The sequence below is a fragment of the Conger conger genome, chromosome 4 (assembly GCF_963514075.1).
Source record: "Conger conger chromosome 4, fConCon1.1, whole genome shotgun sequence".
Lineage (NCBI taxonomy): Eukaryota > Metazoa > Chordata > Actinopteri > Anguilliformes > Congridae > Conger > Conger conger.
In genome coordinates, this window is record NC_083763.1 from 46,061,555 (window position 1) to 46,082,016 (window position 20,462).

Here is a 20,462-nt window from a genome sequence, read left to right on the forward strand (position 1 = left end):
CCACCTAACCACGAAGGAGGGGGCCACACTGGATTGACCCCAGAGCTTAGAATTGTTTCTCTTGGTGCATGTGTTGGCTGCTGACTGGAGGGAGACAGGGACTGCCCCACTCTCCCCAGCAACAGAATGTGTATATATTGTATGAAGCTGTTGTGCAGAGCTGTTATTGTGTTGCAGATTTGTATCCAACATAACTTGGGGGCTCGTCCAGGATCCCAACATCTTTACTTCGAATCTCACTGAATACCAAACCTGAAACCGTGCACGGGGGGAGTCTGGGACTCTTCCAGGATCACTTTTGGGATATCAGAGAGGCCAGGAAAGGTATAATTGAGAGACGGGGTGAGTGACGGGATTTTCCTGAAGTTTAAATTATGAATGATGTTCTGCTTTGTGAGAGTTGGAGACAGTGAATTTTGGTACCGTGAGTCGAGGAGGACTCTAAATTGACGTTGTGCTTTCCGCATTGATGACAATTATACAGTTTTTGGAAAAGTCAATATAGTCCGGGACTATGGGGAATAGTTGTGGGAAATTTAATGATTTGCCGGGTGGTGTCGGCAGGTATATAGTTGGGGTACTGAATTCCCCTTCCGGCAGTATGGGGTATAAGGTACCCACTGGCCCAGCCGGAGACAGACTCAATTTAGTTACAGTCCCAGAATATGGCGGTGGCATATTCTGGGGAGGGTTAACTGCCTCTCCCTCCGCGAGACCTAATGGTGCAGTTTGCGGAGGTCTATAATTGTCATTATAATTATCATCTTCTTCTTTGTTTACCGCCTGAAATGACATGGCGTAATTTCTTTTTGCCTCTTGTAAAGTCATCAAACCATTTATATGTGATCAAAGCGCAGACTTTTACAAAGGGTATTTTTTATACATTTTGGTTTCACCATGTAGTAATTACAGCACTTTATAGACATAGTCCCCCATTTCAATGTTTGAGACAAATTAACATGATGTCAAATGCACATAAAGAGTCATGTTTTGTATTTGGTTGCATATCCTTTGCATGTCATGACTTCCTTCAACATCAGAGTCATCTTGTTTTTTCAGGTTGTCCCACAAGCGATACTAAAACGCTTTGCACTTGAATGGATCGATATGGGAATTGGGGGGTGGGACTACTGCAAATTATGCTGATACAGTTTGGAACACATTCGTTGGCTAAATGGTTTTAAGTCATCAAGGGTCCAAGGTATCAACAACCTATAATAAGTGCTGTAATTAATACATGGTGAAACCAAAATGTATAAAAAATACCCTTAAATAACAGCTCTGATTCTGCGCTTTGGCCACGTATTATTTGTTTGATTACAAACTGAGAAAAGTGTACTTGTATGAGCATGTGACACAAAGTATCTTGAATTGTGAATCCTGAATCCTGAATCCTGAATCCTGAATCCCTCTCCCAGAATGGTACAGACAAATTGAATGCTCTTAGTGCCTCACTGAAACAGCTAAATGGGTATTGAGTAGTATCTCAGCTCAACAAACAAAACAGTTTTCAGCTTGCGACAGCCTCAGTTTATTTGCCAAGTGAATGAGGAACTAAAATTGGCTGTGAAAGTGAGCATAGAGAACGGGGTAACCACTCAGACACGTGATACTTTACATTACAGTTACCACATTTATGGGGAACTTACCATTTCTAAAGAAGTGCAGCACTTATTGTATATTAGCCGTGAATGACTACAGTTGCTACAGTATGAAAGTGGTGGGAAATTTTTTGGGGGGGGGGCTGTACCTGCATAAGGCGCTGGAGAATAGCCATCAAAGGGATGTAGGAGGTCATTCCGTCCAATACCTCCTTGGTGAGGTCTTTGATACCTTTAAATGGTAAATAGTAAATGGTTGGCTTTTACATCGCCTTTATCCAAAGTGCTGTACAATTGATGATTCTCATTCACCCATTCATACACACACTTACACACTAATGGCAATTGGCCATGCAAAGCACCAACCAGCTCGTCAGGAGCATTTCGGGGTTAGGTGTCTTGCTCAGGGACACTTTGACAATTCAAGCACCATTTTTCCTTAACACTGAACCATAATTAGATTGACGTGTCATGCATTTTAGTTCAAAGATGAAATTCCCAGCCTCACCCCTCTCCATTTCAGGTGAAACCGGTCCTTGTAATTGCTCTGATGGGGACATCAGGAAATCCAGAAGAGGAAACCACAAGTCCTGAAATAAAAAAAAAAAAAGACACAGAGAAAAGGCACGCCACAGAATTACACCATAACAAGCCAATGCAGTGTTGCAGAATGACAGACAACTGCACCCTGAAAACACAGAGTATGGTGAAATGTAAGTTTAAATGCAGTCAAGCTTCAATAGGTAATTTTGGAGCTCTAACGGTCAAGAGAGGAATTGCAGCAACAAACACGCTCAAATCACAACACAGTTTAACCCACCCCTTCTCTGTGAATGCACTGCTGCTGAAACGCCATTGGCTGTAACAATTAGAACCAATTTTTAACCAATGAGCTTGAATTATTGTACAGCTATATTATGTTTTGGTTCAGAGTGCTGGTCCTTCAACTCCATATTTTAAAACCCAAATTTAACTATAAACACAGGCAGAGCGTGAGTCAACATGTCAGTCAGCCTTTTTCAATGATAGGAAGGGATTTACAATGGTCTTGTAACAATGTTTAAAAAAAAAAAAAAAACTTACCTATTGTACCTTTAAGATAAACTAAATAATTCAGCTGAAATAATAAAGAATTATTTCTGCTTGCAGAACACATGAACTTATAGCCTTATCAAGGGAAACAATATTGATTACATTTTATGCATGTCGTACATATACAAGGGTCTGCTGACACTAAGGTCATCATATCAAATATCATTAAACCACACTGCAGCAAGGAGCCACATGTACATACATCATTCGTACACAGTGACATCTTACTTCTCTCTGCTTGGAGTCGAGTGTGACCGAAGCCCGCTGACAGAAGGCAACGAGGTCCCGGAGTAGTAAGCGGACAGTCTGAAGAAGTTCAGGGCTTTCGCAGATTCCTGTAGAGTGTCATATGGTAACTAGCCACACATACCAGGCTTATCCCTCTCCACTGTAGGCCAAATGACACCTGTGCCGTTCAGTGCGATAAACCCACTCAACCTTCAGAAAGTTTTCATTGTAATATGGCCTCGGTTAAGTGGGAGCAGATCTAAGGTGAAGGCGGCAATTCAAACAGCAAATATGACACACAGGGAAGCTGCTTAAAAGGAGGCCCAAGTCAAATATGGCACACTTGAATTTGAAAGTCTTATAGATTTTGAATCTTATATACATACTTACTATTACTTAAAAATACTCATTTATACCAATTTAAAAAAAAATTTGAATACAGTTTGTTGTTGAACTTTTTTGGCCATGCCAATAACTAGTTTTAACAAAAAGGAATTCAGAAGTAAATCTAAAAATAAATTCAACAAAATAACGTAGTTTAAAGAAGTAAATGTAAACATTTTAGCCTGCTTTTAAACAAAGCAAATGCAGCTGGCTTTTACTCTTCTTCTTCAGTTCTATAGGCTGTTATTATAAGGTGTAACAGCCAGTTATTTCAGTAATGACTGTGATATAAAAAGGTACCTACTGTGCCTAGCACTGCTATAGCAAATGCTGCTCCCAGACCACGAGACAAAAATGTCTTGCGATCACTAGACCTTATTGTGTTGGCTCCATATATCTAGCATTGTTAAACAAGTGAAACTGCTTTAGCCTTGTCTACTAATGAACAAGACAGACCACCCAAAGGATACGTGTCTTCCGGGTCTCTCTCCTAAATATAAATACAAGTGGCACAGGAAACTGAAGTTCTTTTTTATTTATGTCTCTGACTGGTTTTTTTTTTTCCCCCTCAGCCTTATAATGGCTTCCTTGACTGTCATGGGCACAAACCTGATCCTCATGTTGACAAACACCAATAACAGACGCCAAAGGCAAATAAAAGCCTAGAATCAAGACTACATACTAAAACCGTTTGTCAACATTTCAGCAAATGTGATATTGGATCAGTCATATAGCCCATGTTATAACCTACTTTTTTCCTTTTGGCAATACACTTAGACAAACAAGAAATCTGGTAGAACAGTTCCATTAAATTCAGTGTTTCATACCAACACCCCCTTATAAGTCCTGAGGGCCATATTATTGAGTTAGCTGGGTAACTGCACTGAGAAAAACCCAGAACCCTCCTGTGATCTGGAATATGGAAATATGAAATATGAAAAATAGCAGTACTGGGTTTTACTCAGTGCAGTTATCCAGCCAACTCAGTTATCCAGCTTTGTGTTTACAGGCCCCTGGAGTCTAACCATCAGGAAATATGGGACCTGAAGCATACTGCGTGAACCAAAGAAAAGCTATGGAAACATTTGTGTTGCAGGAGCTAAGTTTTGGTTTCAGTACACAAATAGGGACTGTCTGGCGACAAACCTCCAGGTTCCTCTAAGCTGGCAGAGGGTGCTGCAGACTGCAGACTCGATTTGAGGTTCTGGGGACAAATAAATAACTGTGACTCACTGAAGCCACACATATACAGCACATATAGTGCAGCACACAAAACTATTTCAGTTCTATCAAAAAGACAAAAAGCACGGTCAACCAAACCATTTGATAGTTATCCATTTGTGACAGTTTCATATCTAACTTGGTTCTAGTTTGAGTGGACCTCACAGATGACAAGTAAAGATACAAATAAATTATGTAAGATAAGGTTTTCATTCATTCATAACTACTGTAAAAAACCTTTACATTGTGATCACAATGTGTTATGGAATATTATCTAGACATACACTCAGTGAGCACTTTATTAGATATTTATTAGACTTGTTTTTTAGACTTATTGGTCTTCTGTTGTGATAGCCAATCCACTTAAGACCTTTGACATGTTGTGTCTTCAGAGATGCTCTTCTGCATACCACTGTTGTAATGTGTGGTTATTTGCCTCATTGTCACTTTCCTATCAGCTTTGACCAGTCTGGCCAATCTCATCTGACCTCTCTTATTAACAACTTGCTTCTGCCCATAGAACTGCTGCTCGCTGGATGTTTTTAGTTTTTCGCACCATTCTCTGCAGACTCTAGAGACTTTTGTGTGTGAAACAACAGTGTCTAGGGGCGGCCTGTAGCTCAGTGGTTAAGGTACATGACTGGGACCCGCAAGGTCGGTGGTTCGATCTCTGGTGTAGCCACATTAAGATCCGCACAGCCGTTGAGCCCTTGAGCAAGGCCCTTAACCCTGCATTGCTCCAGGAGGATTGTCTCCTGTTTAATCTAATCAACTGTACGTTGCTCTGGATAAGAGCATCTGCCAAATGCCATTCATGTAAAAAATCCCAGCAGATCAGAAGTTCCTCAGATACTCAAACCACCCTGTCAAGGTGTCAGGTCACCAACAATCATTCCACAGTCGAAGTTACTTAGATCACATTTCTTCCCCATTCTGACATTTGGTCTGGAAAAAAGCTGAACCTCTTGACCATGTTAGCATGCTTTTATGCATTTAGTTGCTGCCACATGTTTGGCTGATTAAGTATTTGCATTAACAAGCTGGTGTACAGGTCTACCCAATAAAGTGCTCACTGAGTGTACATTTCTCCTTCTTTGCCCACTGTTCCACACCCACCTCCATATGCACTGAGAACGCCCCCTGTGTGTTTCCCTGGCTCTCCAGGAGGTATGCCAAGGCATCATGCACCTTGTGTCTTTGTGTTATCTGTGGAAAGACAACCAATGACAAATATCCTTGGGTAAGGGAAGCTTTATGGAACAGCTTATGTTTACATTTTACATTTCAAAAGCGACACATCAAAATAGGTAAATATGATGAAAGGTAAATTATTAAAATGGTGAAAAAGATGAGTGGTATAAAGAAATGGCCCTGCACACTTTCTTGCCAAGATCTGAGATTTGTGAACAGATGGTGAAATAAATATTAGTTGTGCAGACACTATCCTTCAACAATCGGAGTGTGTAAATGCCACAACCACGTGTATTCTCCTAGTGTGTAAAAATATGACCGTACATATCTAAAAGGCCCAGGAAGCTTGCATTGTGGAGTGCCCCGTTACCTCCACTGCTTCTTCAGGCCGATACAGGTCAGAGAGCTTGAGGAACTCCAGTGCCCATGATGGGTGGCTCTGGCACAGCAGCTCCAAGTAGCGCTCATGACAGTCGTGATCAAGGAGGCTAGCGTCTTTGAAAGGCCAGGGCTCCACTCTGAGCACAGTGTGAAGGGTGGTCGGTGAGAATAGAATTTACACTTTTAGAATACACACAGAAGCAGGAAGTAGACTCTGCAAGCGAGGTTCATGTATGGAAACAGTGGTAAGGACAGTTAATTCTGTAACATGGGGTCAGCTGCTTTGTCTTGCTACATGCCCAAGAAAGGACAGAGCAAACCAGGCTGAAAAAATAAAATAAAATAAAAGAATATAACAAAAAGGTATGAAATACAAATAGGGTATCTCAAATGATCAGCCATTTGCCTGTTATCATGAACTAAGCAAGATAATAATAGTCTTCCAATGGCAGTAGCACAAGTACAGCAGATGTGCTAGTAGTAGCAGGGATGTAGTGCTATAGTCTTGCCAACAATATTACTGCTGGCTGACATTTATGTAGTGGTAAAGGGCAATTATTTTATTATGTATACAAATTATGTATTAGTTTCTTACTTGGGATTGAACACTCCGTGAAGAAATTCAAAAAGCAATTTGGCATCCTGGGAAAACACAGAAAGGCAATTTAACACAAATATAGGGCACATTATTTAATAACATTAAATGGTATGAACTATGAGGGGGGGTGTATGGGTTGAAGGAAAATGACACCTGCTGAAGGGTTTCCATGATGAGGGGAATGCTGTCCTGGAAATAACGTAGAACGAGAGTGGCGGTCTGGCGTGCACCAAGTTCCAGGAGTTCCTGTGACACACATGACGGACGGAATGGCACTGTTTCATAACACAACTGTAGTTTTGCCTGAGATTTTTACAGTCAAATAAAGTTGTTCAGCTGCACAAAAGAAAAATGCTCATTTGAAGTACATTGATTATGTATTTCTTTACAGAAAATACATAATTTTCAAAATGCAAGTTCTCTAAAAAGTTAGGTCTTGCAGATTTAGGGTGTTTTGTATGATGATCATTACCTGAAGGTTACAGAAAACTTCATTTTGGAACAAGACCCTCTCATCCTCTGTGAGTTCATCAGAGGAGATGACATCATGTAGATACCGAAGAGCTTGACCCTGGTAATGGACAGTAACAACTAAATACTGAGGTGTAAAAATTCTAATGGAAATTGTATTGCTTATCTCTAAAAAATATTGTGCTTTCTTCAACGAAAATGCTCATACCATACAATAATTTAATTAATCCAGTATCAAAGCAGCAACATCAAGACATGTTATTCAATATATTTAAACTGTATAATTCCTCTTGCCTCATTATATCATTGCAAAGAAATAAAACACTGTTTTGAACATTATTGGTTTGGAACATATTTGGATCCTCAGAAAAGAAATTGCATTTAAAAGATACGTTTCCAACATTCTGCACAGTGCCATACCTTTCTTGCAGGATCCTTCAAGTAGCAGGTCACAATTCTGTGATATAAACGTCTCTGCTCATACACAAACTCACACACCTGAAAGCTAGGGGTGATAAGAAAGCAGATGCAATCACAAGTTGCTATTAAACAATTATCTGTGAAACTTCCTTGCTGACAAAATAAGATGCGCTCAAAGTTATTCCCATAGAAAAGCGATTGGGCTACCACAATGACGTCTTTGAGCGTGTCTTTGAATACTCACAAATGAACAGCCTCAGCCATGGCGAGAAGCTTATTCTCCTCAAAGTATGCAGCCCCACCAGCCTGCAACAGCTCCAACAAGGCCTGTGGAGAGACCACAATATCATACCAACACAGCCAACCTAAGCAGCCCTTTTTTGTCAAGGTGTGACTCCAAATATTACTGTAGTGATGCCGTGTTATCTGTGTGCCATGGTGTTACCTGCCACCAAGATTTCCAGTCTCAATAATTTCACGCTTAGGCCGTCTAAATGATTGAACTGTATTTTGCATTTAGAATCGAGTGCTCAAGAGGCTTTTCGAATATGTGTTAAATTATTCTGGGGAAATGTTCTCAAGATCCTGTTAATATACGAGTATGTTATTGGAGGGAATTGAAAGCCAAGAGCAGCCTTATACATGGACTTTGTCCCAATTTGACAGTCTCAAAGTCTGTAAATTAAATGAAGAAGGGAAAGTTGAGACAGCTTCGCAAAGCCTTCTGACGTCATGTAAATTGTATATGAAGAGATTAAAGCCTCTTGAAGTTGGATTTGCGTAAAGAGGTGGCCAAATTAAAACATTCTAACTCGGAGTTACAACACAAATTAGTTGACACACATGCGGAAGTGAAAAGATTACAAACCGCACACTAGTAACTATTTGAGAATAGGAACGCAAGGAATCGTGTAGACAAGGTGAACAGCAGCAAGAGTGATATATCTAATAAACCAGGCAAACATAATACAGGCCATACCGCATGAAATAGCAGTTCTGAGTGTAGGCCTACATTGAAATTCCTGCTAGCACCAGTACGTGAGAAAGCGACGTTTGAACCCGAGCATGGAAACCGTGTAATTACCACGACAACTGTGAAGCCATTATCACCCACTGAAATTATTACAAACATCGGTAAGTTTGAGCCTCCAAAGCAAGATCCAATTGAATTTCTATCAAATTTAGAGCGTAGGCTTAATCTAGATCAATTGACGGATGCTGATGCTTGCATAAGCTTGACCGCTTGTTTGCCCCATGCGTTAGCGAGCACACTTCCTCAGAACATCCACAACAGAGTTGCAGGGAAAACTGGGAGGAAAACTGCTTTGTTGGGAGTCCTGTGATTAGAGGTAGTGGTGTCTTCAGGGGAAAATCCAGTGGCATATGAGGCAAGGTTATGGGAAGTGTTCAGTTCCTACAGCAATATTGTAAATCTTACCAAGCAGGATCTGTTGTTTAAGTCTGTTCACACAGTGTGAATCATACACGCAGTGCTCTTGCACTACATATTTACTCCAACACACAGTTTTCTGATATGGTTGCAAAAATGACTAAGTTATATAACATAAACCTAACTAATAACCCAAATAAACCTATCGGTGCAATTGGGGGGGAGGGTACACAATACCCTCTTCTGTAAATCATTTTCTTGGAAAAAAGGTATACAAGGTAGATGCAAAAGGCCCTCGCATTTCAATGCTATGCATGTGGGGAGAGTGGACACTGCAGTCTACAATGCAGACACTGCAGTCACAGCACAGAAATGAATGGGGTTGTTTGTTTCGCATGTGGGATCAGTGGGCGCACAGAAGAGTAATCTTGGCTACTGTGACCTACTTCAAACATTGCAAAAATTGCAAGCAGAGGTTGCACCTTGAAAAATGGGTTCAAGAAGCAGCCATTCACACCTAGAACAGAGACTAATAAGACTGCAAGGAAGTGGGTAAACCAGTTGTTTCTTTGGGGAATCTGTTTTTATCAATCATTTTACATACTTTTTGGAAGAATATATACTGCTTTGGTCTCTGTCTCTTGTCTTTTCAGATAAGCCATAGAGAGTCGAACAACAGTTGCCACCCACACCAGGAGCCATTTTAAGCCACACCAAGGAATGTGCAATGTCCATTGGGTCCATGCTCCAGATCTCATTGCATGGAGCTTGGTTCCAACTAGCTGTGCATACATGAACGAGTTCCAACGACATTACATTACATTATTGGCATTTGGCAGACGCTCTTATCCAGAGCGACGTACAACAAGGTGCATACCCATAACCAGGGCGAAGTGCGCTGAAAGACCCTAGAGGGAAGTTCAATTGCTACCTGTACAACAAGGATAAGGACGAGGGCCAATTATGATTTTTTTTTTTTTTACAAAGAAACAAAACAAACAACAGAGCAAAAGTGACCAAAGTTAACTATCCAAACACTGCTACCTAGCCAACTAAAAATACCGATACACAAAGCAAGTCATAGAGACAACAATTAAGGTTCACAGGGAGGTAGGGAGGGATGGGGAGAGGTGCTGCTTGAAGAGGTGTGTCTTCAGCTTGCGCTTGAAGGTGGGGAGAGATTCTACAGTTCTGACCTCAACGGGGAGTTTGTTCCACCACCGTGGAGCCAGAACAGACAGTAGTCATGAGCGTGAGGTGGAGGTTCGGAGAGGGGGAGGTGCCAAGCGGCCTGTGGCTGAACGAAGAGGTCTGGTAGGGGTGTAGGGTCTAATGATTTTTTGTATATAAGCTGGGGAAGACCCCTTAACTGCTTGGAAGGCTAGCACCAATGTTTTGAATTTGATGCGCGCCATGACAGGCAGCCAGTGGAGAGAAGTAAGCAGGGGGGTGACGTGTGATTATTTGGGAAGGTTGAAGACCAGACGAGCTGCTGCATTCTGGATAAGTTGGAGGGGTCTGATGGCGGACGCTGGGAGGCCAGCCAAGAGGGAATTGCAGTAGTCCAGGTGGGACAGAACCATTGCTTGGACCAGGAGCTGGGTCGAGTAGGGGGTGAGAAAGGGGCGGATTCTCCGTATGTTGTATAGGAAGAACCTGCAAGACCGGGTCACCGCCGCAATGTTCTCGGAAAGGGACAGTCTGCTGTCCATCACCACGCCGAGGTTCCTTGCACTGGGTGACGGCGTGAGTGTAGTATCCCCGAGGGAAATGGAGAGATCCAGATGAGGAGAGGTATAGTCTTGCCTGGGTTGAGCTTTAGATGGTGGTTGTCCATCCAGCTCAGGATGTCCCTCAGGCAAGCAGAGATACGGGCTGAAACCTGCGTATCAGGCGGCGGGAACGAGACAAAGAGTTGGGTATCGTCCGCGTAGCAGTGGTAGGATAGCCCATGTGCAGTGATCACAGGGCCAAGGGAGCGAGTGTAAAGAGAAAAAAGAAGCGGGCCTAGGACTGAGCCCTGGGAAACTCCTGTGGCGAGGGGCTGAGTTGTCGATACCGAACCAGCCCAGGCAACCTGGAAGGAGCGACCAGAGAGGTAGGACTCAATCCAGTCCAGGGCTGTGCCACAGATGCCCGTTGCTGACAGGGCAGACAGGAGGATGGAGTGATCCACAGTGTCGAAGGCAGCAGAGAGATCTAGAAGAATGAGGACAGAGGAGAGGGAGGCTGCTCGTGCGGCATGGAGTGACTCACTGACGGAGAGGAGCGCAGTCTCTGTCGAGTGGCCCGATCTGAAGCCAGAATGATGGGGGTCTAGCAGGTTGTTGTTAGAAAAGGAAAAAGAAAGTTGAGTAGAAGCGGCTCGTTCTATAGTTTTAGAAAGGAAAGGAAGAAGAGATACCGGGCGGTAGTTCTGGATGATGGAGGGATCCAGAGTAGGCTTTTTTAGCAGATATACAAGATAACTATATACAAAGATCTCATAACCACTGAAATACGAGAACCTGGTCCCAGCAAATTATCATCAATAACATTTCTGGACATTGTCGGAAATGACTTTCAAAGTCACTTCATGCTATCCAACTGTTAAACTGACATTTTCTATTTTTAAATGATAATGATATTGTTAGGCATTCCTCTTGGCTTGGGTTGCTCAGTCTCAAATCTCTCGTTGCTGACTATTGTTATAGTTTGTTGTTTAGCTGATGGCACCCAGGTTGTAGGGGTGATAACATCCACTAAAAAAGCAGAGGCAATGCCAGGCAGTGCTCAGAGTAAGACCAGTGGAATGATGGGTAAGATTCTCCATGCTATAGGAGAGCAACCCAAGGCAGGACAGCACCGCCACTAATGAACAGTATTTATGGGTGATGCTTTATTGCAAATAAGCATCAAAGGGGGGACTGTAAGAAATCTGTCTCTGATGCCAATATATCTGCTGGCCACACATTTCCTGAATGTTATCAGCTATCAGTTCGTACAATGGTAGAATAGTAGCAGGGAGTGAGAGATCAGGAGCTACTCAAGTCAACAGACATGCTAATTCAATCACCACAGGATCTAATACATTCAGCCGAATTGATAGGTGTCGCAGATTCACTATGTACATCCTTTCTATATTGAACATTGCCAATCAAGGCTTGGAATGGAATAAAAAGTCATCACAGCACAGGTTTTGGGTTCAGTCAAACTGCTGCATCCAGAATACGTTTCATATATTGTAACTGATGTTCCTGTAAATAAAAACCATTATCATGAAGTTCGGGAGACCTTCCTGTTTTTCTGTAAGACTACAGTAACTAGTTTCAGAAAAATAAACAGGATGACAACCAAATCATTTTCATGCAGGTAGCTACATTTTAAAATCACTTTACAATGTAAATCCAAATTAATATTTTGTGTACCCCAGGTTCTAATTATTTTTAAATTCTTGAAGCAGCACTGACAAATGAGGAACACACTGCTAGAATTGTGTGTTGTTCACAGCACCACAGATCTTAATCTCTACTTTGTGAACATACAGTATGTACAGAGGTCTTCATCACTGTATTCCTGAAACCTGTGGTTGAGTATATCAGAACACACCATCTACTTCCTTTTTGCTATGAAACAGTGCGATGGAGGCTCACTCCACCAATGTATTGTACCAATATCACCTCATGTTTTACTAGTTTGACACATACCAACTAGCAGCTGCATGCATTTGAGAGTTCCAGCCTTTTGCTTGAAGTGACTGGCTTACATACGAAAATACATGGAGCTACTGTACATACCTGCTGTCTCTCTGCATGTTGTGTTGTGTCCTCTGGATTGCACAGAAAATCAAGAGCCTGCGTTGAAATAGAGACATCCAGTGTTCAGAAGCTGGTGACATCAAGTACATTCAAAAAACACTTAACGGGGAGCGTTGGCCACAATGAAGCACTACACAAACCAGCTCAGTAAATTACACCATCCCATTATGGACTGGAAGAAAACTTGACCATTTAATGTGGCAGATACTGTAAGCAGATACTCATTATGCTATGAGTGCACTGGGATTTCTGGATTTGTATTATTTTGATTAAAAAAAGAAAATCGAGGGCATTTTCTACTACATAACTAGGTACAGAGTGGACAGCACAATTATTTGAAATCGTATCTGATCTCTTGCAACAAACTAGTATTTATTGTGGAAGCTGGCTTAATGGTATGGATAACAGTTACCCTATGTTTGTTGAATTAAACTATTAATTTTAGTATATTGATGAGTAGCAAATTGTTTTATTTGGAGCATCTCTGAGATAGACCGGCAAACGCGTGTCTGAAGACGCCAGTGACAAGCGAACGAGAATAAACTAGAACCACTTTATTTTCAATAAAAATCAGTTGTTCGATTCTGTATTAGTCACAATAATTAATCCCACCAATCTTCAATATCTTTGTCACAAGGCCCATTGCAGTGAATGCATTTTGAGTGATTGACGTTATGTGCGATTTTACTTTCAACAGCGCTATTCGCGCAATTAGCTTCAATGCGTCAGCCATTATGTTGCTGAATTGCATAGCCTGCCCTACACATTCACTCCTGAAAATGGCACATATTGTCTGCATTTCTTTAGTGAGTTAAGTTTTTTATTTATTTTAAAAACACATGTAGTGTTTATAAAAAGCCATGGAAGGAGGAATGTATTGCATTCATTGTGTTGCAATCCATATAATTAAGGTAGATGAGAAGAAACAATGGGGTAGGTGTTGTAGCCTAAATAATTTTTGTCACGTAGGCAGCAGACTCACTGTGTCTCGAACAGGCCTGCTGCTCTAGGATCTGATTTTCCAAAATAACTAAGTAACATTATGTCTTTACATGCTCATACTTTGCACCACAAAAAAACAGCATCTCTGGTTAGTCAGTAGCTATTCTAGCCATCAAATGTCTATCGGTGTGTCTTGTAGGGTTAGCTAGCTAGTTCTATGCTTAGCTAGCTAGTCTATATCCGCTTGGTGGTAAAGTCATGTTAACATTACTAGCTAATTGTGTTGGCTAGCTAGCTATGTAAAATAGGACAATTTAGCTATGATGGCAACTTCTAACTAGCTAGCTAGCTATGTTATTAAGTCCTGTAAAGCATATACATTAAACCAACAACAGCAGTAGACTAGTTGTCACCACCAAGCTTACAAAACAACATTGCCTTAATATAATGTTTCCTAAAGATATCAACAGCTAGCACATCCTGGCATGAGGCATGACATCTTCTCTGTTCATTCTCTTTCATTGCCCGTCGCTACATTAATTACATGGACAGCTATCATAGCTAACAAGATAGGCAGAGATAGCAAGTAACTGGCTTTGATCATGCTGTAACATTAGCTAGTTTGAACAGTAAAGTTAGCCAAACGTCATCTCCTATGGTTGGTTGGTGACATAGCTAGCTAGCAAACATTTAATGAACTCCTGCATTCCATTAAAAATAATCTATTTGGTTGTTGATTCAAAGAGAATATTGATTGAATCCTCAGCAGCCTGCCCAGTGGTACATGTTGTTTGAAGTAGACCACCATAGTTACAGTACCCATAGCAGGTACTAATGCATTGTGTTTGGAAGCCTCGTCAGAGCATAGGTTAAGATAATGTTCTCGGTGCTGTGAATTTCCTGTCTTTTTCGGCTTTCGCCAATCATCATATATACAGGTATATATACAGGTGTCTGCCTTTCTAAACTATGTCCAATCAACTCAGTTTGCCACAGGTGGACTCCAATAAAGGATAATTCAAGCAAACAGGATGCACCTGACCGGAATTTGGAGAGCCACAGAAAGGGTCTGAATGGCTGAATGAGTTTTTAATTTCAGTTTTTAATTTTTTATACATTTCAAAGAGCATACATTTCTAAAAACATTATTTTCACTTTGTCAGTATTGGTGTAGATTGATGGACATCCATCCATCCATCCATCCATTATCTGAACCCACTTATCCTGATCAGGGTCGCAGGGGGGCTGGAGCCTATCCCAGCATACATTGGGCGAAAAGCAGGAATACACCCTGGACAGGTCGTCAGTCCATCACAGGGCACACACACCATTCACTCACACACTCATACCTACGGGCAATTTAGACTCTCCAATCAGCCTAACGTGCATGTCTTTGGACTGTGGGAGGAAACCGGAGTACCCGGAGGAAACCCACGCAGACACGGGGAGAACATGCAAACTCAGCACAGAGAGGCCCCACTGCTACCCACTGCACCATCCATGCCGCCGATTGATGGACAATAAAATGAAATTTGATCCATTTAAAATGTTATATACAAAAAAGTGAAGGGGTCTGAATACTTTCTGAAGCTACTGTACATATGCATGAATACATTTAACTATGCATCAAAAGGAAAGTTGCAGAGTGACTACGTTGCAAAAGCAGTCGCAATCCCTTGGCCCTCAGAACATTACAAAACTGCACAGGTTTGTAAGTCAATACAAGGCATATCTGAAATCAAAACTGAACAGATCAGTACACATTTTCCAAATGCAGCATAAAATGCTTGAATAATGCATGAAACCTCCACTTAAGCAAATGTTTTGAACTGCTTTCAGGTTTACAGTTACGTAAGTATACTGTAGGGGCGAGATAAATAGACATGCCACCCCCTCTATTGTCATATGAATTTATTACTAGACTGGCTAGTATACTTTTAAGACTCAAGGTTTGACTACAGGTTTACAAGTTTAGCAAAGTTGAAATGAAACCTACGCCTACAGTTGCTATATTTAGGGCCTTCACCACTACCGCCTAGAACACAGCCTTATAAGTCACCAGCCACATAGAGTGAAAGAACAGTGTCCTCATAGTACGAGCTGTACTGGGGAAAGATCCATGTTCTTATAAATAAACAGCATCACCTTGTGGAGCTGTGACCTCACATCATAGTCAGCAGTCGCATTAGTACAGACCTGGTGGAAGAGCTGACGGTTGACGAACAGCTTGTCCTCAGCCTTGGCTAACTGGCGGGCCAGGAAGGTGAATAGGCTGCCGATCTGGGAGGGGCTAAAATCTGTGCTCTCCAGCATCACCTGCAGCCACAGATCTTGCATATTAACGGCGTAATGACACCACAGTACAGAAGTGATTGTTAATGCAGAGTTATTTTTTGTCTCCCAATCTTGAAGACTCACCTGTAGCAGGATGTCTATCATTCTCTGGTGGAATTCAATTGCTTGCTGGTCTTGCTCCAGGTCCGCAAATGCCTAGAAACAGCATTGCAGTTTATAAACTGACAGAGAATGTGATGAATTTGCGGTACAAATGTGGTCTATCATTGCACAGCCACTTGACTTAATATGCAGCTCTCAGAAATGTTTTTCCTGTGATAAGACTTTTCAGGCAGGTAAACACCTAAAGCAAAAAAAGAATAACAAGTGAAAAGACGCCACACTTAAACCCATCCAACCTTATAGAATATTTTACTGTAAATTTCTGTTTTTTTTTTATGCTTACCTTTTGAGGATATATTATGGCCAGACTATTACTGCTAAAACTGAGGTAAAGTTGCTTTTACAAATATGAATAGAAATGTGGTGCTATAGCTAAATGTATAAGCCTATTACAAAATAACATTTGCTATTGCATACAGTATAATACACAATGCAAAAGGTCTTCAACTTTGGAGAAAAGCACAATTTGTCTGCTTCCTCAAGTCTTACCAGTGCTAGCACATTAAGGAATTCTCTTGTGTTGTACTGGAGTAAAGTGCGGATGAATGGATAAGGCTCTTCGCTTGCTTCAAAACCCTTCACCTGCATGCTCGTCAGGCAGGTAAACACCTAGAGCAAAAAAGGCACTAAATTAACGCTAAAGGAACCTTAAACCCGGTAACCAAAACCCAAAATTTCCCCAAATTGGGCCTTATTTATCTATATTTTTGGAAATGCGTGTGCAAATGTATGTGTGATCTGAAACACGTGTAGACACAGCTTTTTTTTGTATCCAAGTGTGTATGTTGATAAATACTAAGTAATTGGAAATCAAAGGCGTGTGCACAAAATTTGGGATAAGCATAAATTGACGCCCCTAAAACACCATTGGCTTTTTAAAGAGAAAGTCGAAAAAAGAAAAAAGCTGGAAGCAGAGATTGAAGTTCTGTTAATGGAAGTACATAAACAACCAAAAACATACACCGATCAGCCATAACATTAAAACCACCTGCCTAAACCAGTTTTTTCACAATTAAAAATTCTTTAAACTGTATAAACTAGTCTATAAACAGTTAATAGTGCATTTTTTGTTATTTAAATATCTTGGTCGTACTGGTGTTCATAATCACGTCTATAGAATTTTTCATATTTAAAAAAAAAAAAGACCCCATATTTAAAAATGCATCGGATCTATTCCGACAGATGGAGGACCATGCAATTCTAAAGGAGGGAAGAAGGGTGATACTGATGTAGGATTAAATGCCATGCATTTTGAAATATAAAGAAATATTAAAGAATGTATTTCTTATTAAATATGAACATACAAAGATATGTCAATAACAAAGCAGTCCAATAAACTTACTTCCATTTTAATTTAAAAATTAAACTTCATGAAATTCACTTATGATTATCTGCTTATATAAGTATGCATATCATATAATGAAATATTAAGTGTTTATAGACAAGTGTATACAGTTTATAGCCTTTTTAATCATGAAAAGCTGGTTTAGGCAGGTGGGTGGCTGATTGGTGTGGAAGACTAAAGCCTGGCAATATAGCCTAGTGGTTGTAAACTTTTTTCAAGTAACACGCACTATGCAACTGGTAAAAATAAATATTTGACACTTTCCTTTCCACAGTGACCTCTGCAAGGCAGCCGTTTCAGCTCCGCCAACCATAGATTATGTGTACTACATATTATCACTTTGGCATTGGCAAGTCATACGAGACGTCGTTATCTGGAATCCCACCAGAGGGTAGCCTATAGCTACGTTTTCCTTGTCCTTGCAGAGAGCCAGAAGCAGGCTCAAACAAAGTGATTATGTGGCCATGCTTGAAATCTTCTAATAAAGCTGTAAATGTAACGCCATCGCGAATGGAATGGAATAATAAAGTAACAAAACACTTTACAACTGTGCTTTTTCATTTCCATGCACAACACAAACAGCTGAGACCACTTGTGATGTTTGTTCAGCTCCTACGAAAAACTGACATTAGAAAAGTTCCACATTATTTGTGGAAATGTATTTCCGATGGATTTATGGTGAATTTCGTTCGGCTCATGTTTGATAAATGAGGCCCACTGCATGATAGCTTATGACCTGTCAGCGATCATCTTGACTCCAAAAATAAAGAAAGAAAAATTGTGCAATGAAAAATCTTTCATTTCTGGTTACATTCCACAAATCACCGACTTCCATCAGATTTTGGTTAAATGAACACTGACCCAGCATTTTACAGCACTAGCTCTAGCACTCGCTGTATTCATATGAAGAACCTGCCCTTTGACCACAACTATTTTGTCAGTGTGTTTCTGGTTTGGTCATTAGCTCTCACCTCTGATTTCACAGTTTGAACCATGTTGTCTGGGATTACTCCAAAAGGATATGCTTGGCCAGTCAAGCAACAGCTAAAATGAGAAAAGCACATACGGTTACAATCTATAGATGCTCTCTTCATGCTCTTCTGAGCATTTAATAGTTTGTAAGGAGCACCTAAAGTGATTATGTGAGAATGTGAATGTGTTTGTTCAGATGCAGTAAGCATTTAGTCATCAACTCGGAACAGCAACAAATTGTATTCTTGGTATTGTCAGTGACTTAACTGAAGTTCAAGCACACACAGGTACATTGTCAGAAATAAATTGAATATTTATTGTTTATAAATTGAAAATGTATTCAAATTCAAAGCCTATGTTTTTTTTTACCTGATGTATACTAGAATCTTGTTGCCGACTGTCATCAGTTCATCTGGATAATAACAGAAAACAATTCATCAACCACACCATGTAGGTTTCTAGGTTAAAGCATAAAGTCTGGCATTTCTTGGCTGGTAAATAATATTTCTTCATCATTATATTACTGTTCCTATTAACAAAAAAGCAGTTACTTGCACTGTTTTCACATACACATCGTGTTTCATGACCCTTACTCTGAATTCCAGTCAAAGCAAGATAAATTATTTACAAACAGTACTGTTTAGGAGTGGTGCAGAAAGTGTACCTGGTTTCACCTCGTGAGAAGCACTGGCCATGCTCCCTAGCAATTCCTGTTCAATAATTATCAAGAGGACAATTAGAGAGAACTGGTCACTGTGGCCTCAATTTTTGTTTACTAAATGTACAATAGGAATTATTCCAATCAGTGATATAACTGGAAGGCAAGTGATCTAACTTAGGAACTGTGTCGCCTACCTCAATGGGAGTGATGTAATCATTCATTCCTTTGTTATACACAAAGATCAGAACATCACAGAGCCTGTACTGCCTGGATAAACTGACCACCTATGAAACAGAAACACAAAGTCACTATGGGTTGAACGAAAAAGGCTATTCAAAATTAATTTTCATATGGTGTTTCAAACTGAAAAAAGATACATTGTATTGTAAATACACTGTCGGCTGAAAGCATGCAAAATGCTAAAAACGATCTATTAAATGGTAAATGATGAGCACAATAAAGCTGAACTGAAACCTAAACTACACTATGACAAGTCTAGATCACACATTGGCTACATCCAGACAGAAGCTAAATACGGTCACCACCCCATCGGAGTGCTTAATGCGGTTATGGTAATATTTTTAAAAATATTTCCAATGAATGACTTAACACCACAAATGCAGTCATTACATTACATTAATGGCATTTGTCAGACGCTCTTATCCAGAGCGACATACAGTTGATTAGACAAAGCAGGAGACAATCCTCCCCTGGAGCAATGCAGGTTTAAGGGCCTTGATCAAGGGTCCAACGGCTGTGCGGATCTTATTGCAGTCATGTGCTTACTACTTTTGCTAGATCTCATTAGGAGAGTGACTTATTTCATGCTGCTCAGCCTGTTCTCAAAAATGTATACGGTTGTCACTCCCAAAAACTGACAGTGTGAACTTAGCCACATCAAAGTGCCCAGAAGTATACCACCCCTCACCTGGTGGAGGTCAAGGGTCATGACATTAAGGTGGGGTATAAGGTCATCAAGAAGCTTGGTCATGCCCTGGTCCTCATAGTGGCCCACCATATCTTTCATGACCAGTGGGGGGATACTTGTTACTCGGCCTGCAGATATGTGGGGCTGCAGGCACTCAAACAGGACCCCAAGCGCTACTGAATGGTGAATCAATTTCTCATACACCTCTCCAAACAGCACCTCCCTGTGGTGGGAAAGGATAATGAAAACATTTGAATGTGGATTTTTTTTGTAATCCCAATAAATTAACCTATACATTTTAGAAGTGTGGCACCTTTGCAAACCACTCTATTGTCTCCCAAATACAAAGAATATACAGTGGGAGCAATAATTATTTGATCCCT

At 40.7% G+C, this 20,462-nt stretch overlaps 1 protein-coding gene across 3 annotated transcripts in view; it reads right to left on the minus strand.

Annotated features, from left to right (window-relative positions):
• Positions 1–20,462, minus strand: part of LOC133127204 (vacuolar protein sorting-associated protein 8 homolog) — a 40,617-nt gene that overhangs the window by 6,340 nt on the left and 13,815 nt on the right. For all 3 annotated transcript variants that reach the window (XR_009708602.1, XM_061239906.1, XM_061239907.1), the window contains exons 21-40: positions 20,080–20,302; positions 19,346–19,435; positions 19,155–19,200; positions 18,860–18,902; positions 18,490–18,562; positions 16,663–16,782; positions 16,135–16,206; positions 15,913–16,032; positions 12,754–12,810; positions 7,832–7,914; positions 7,588–7,672; positions 7,169–7,267; positions 6,850–6,942; positions 6,694–6,740; positions 6,088–6,235; positions 5,643–5,732; positions 4,452–4,509; positions 2,922–3,028; positions 2,110–2,191; positions 1,751–1,833 (exon numbers count right to left, since the gene is read on the minus strand). Coding sequence is in view for 2 of the 3 variants with exons in the window: in XM_061239906.1 (XP_061095890.1) it covers positions 1,751–1,833; positions 2,110–2,191; positions 2,922–3,028; positions 4,452–4,509; positions 5,643–5,732; positions 6,088–6,235; positions 6,694–6,740; positions 6,850–6,942; positions 7,169–7,267; positions 7,588–7,672; positions 7,832–7,914; positions 12,754–12,810; positions 15,913–16,032; positions 16,135–16,206; positions 16,663–16,782; positions 18,490–18,562; positions 18,860–18,902; positions 19,155–19,200; positions 19,346–19,435; positions 20,080–20,302 (1,819 nt within the window). In the remaining variant the exon portion in view is untranslated. The remainder of the gene's footprint in view (positions 1–1,750; positions 1,834–2,109; positions 2,192–2,921; positions 3,029–4,451; positions 4,510–5,642; positions 5,733–6,087; positions 6,236–6,693; positions 6,741–6,849; positions 6,943–7,168; positions 7,268–7,587; positions 7,673–7,831; positions 7,915–12,753; positions 12,811–15,912; positions 16,033–16,134; positions 16,207–16,662; positions 16,783–18,489; positions 18,563–18,859; positions 18,903–19,154; positions 19,201–19,345; positions 19,436–20,079; positions 20,303–20,462) is intronic.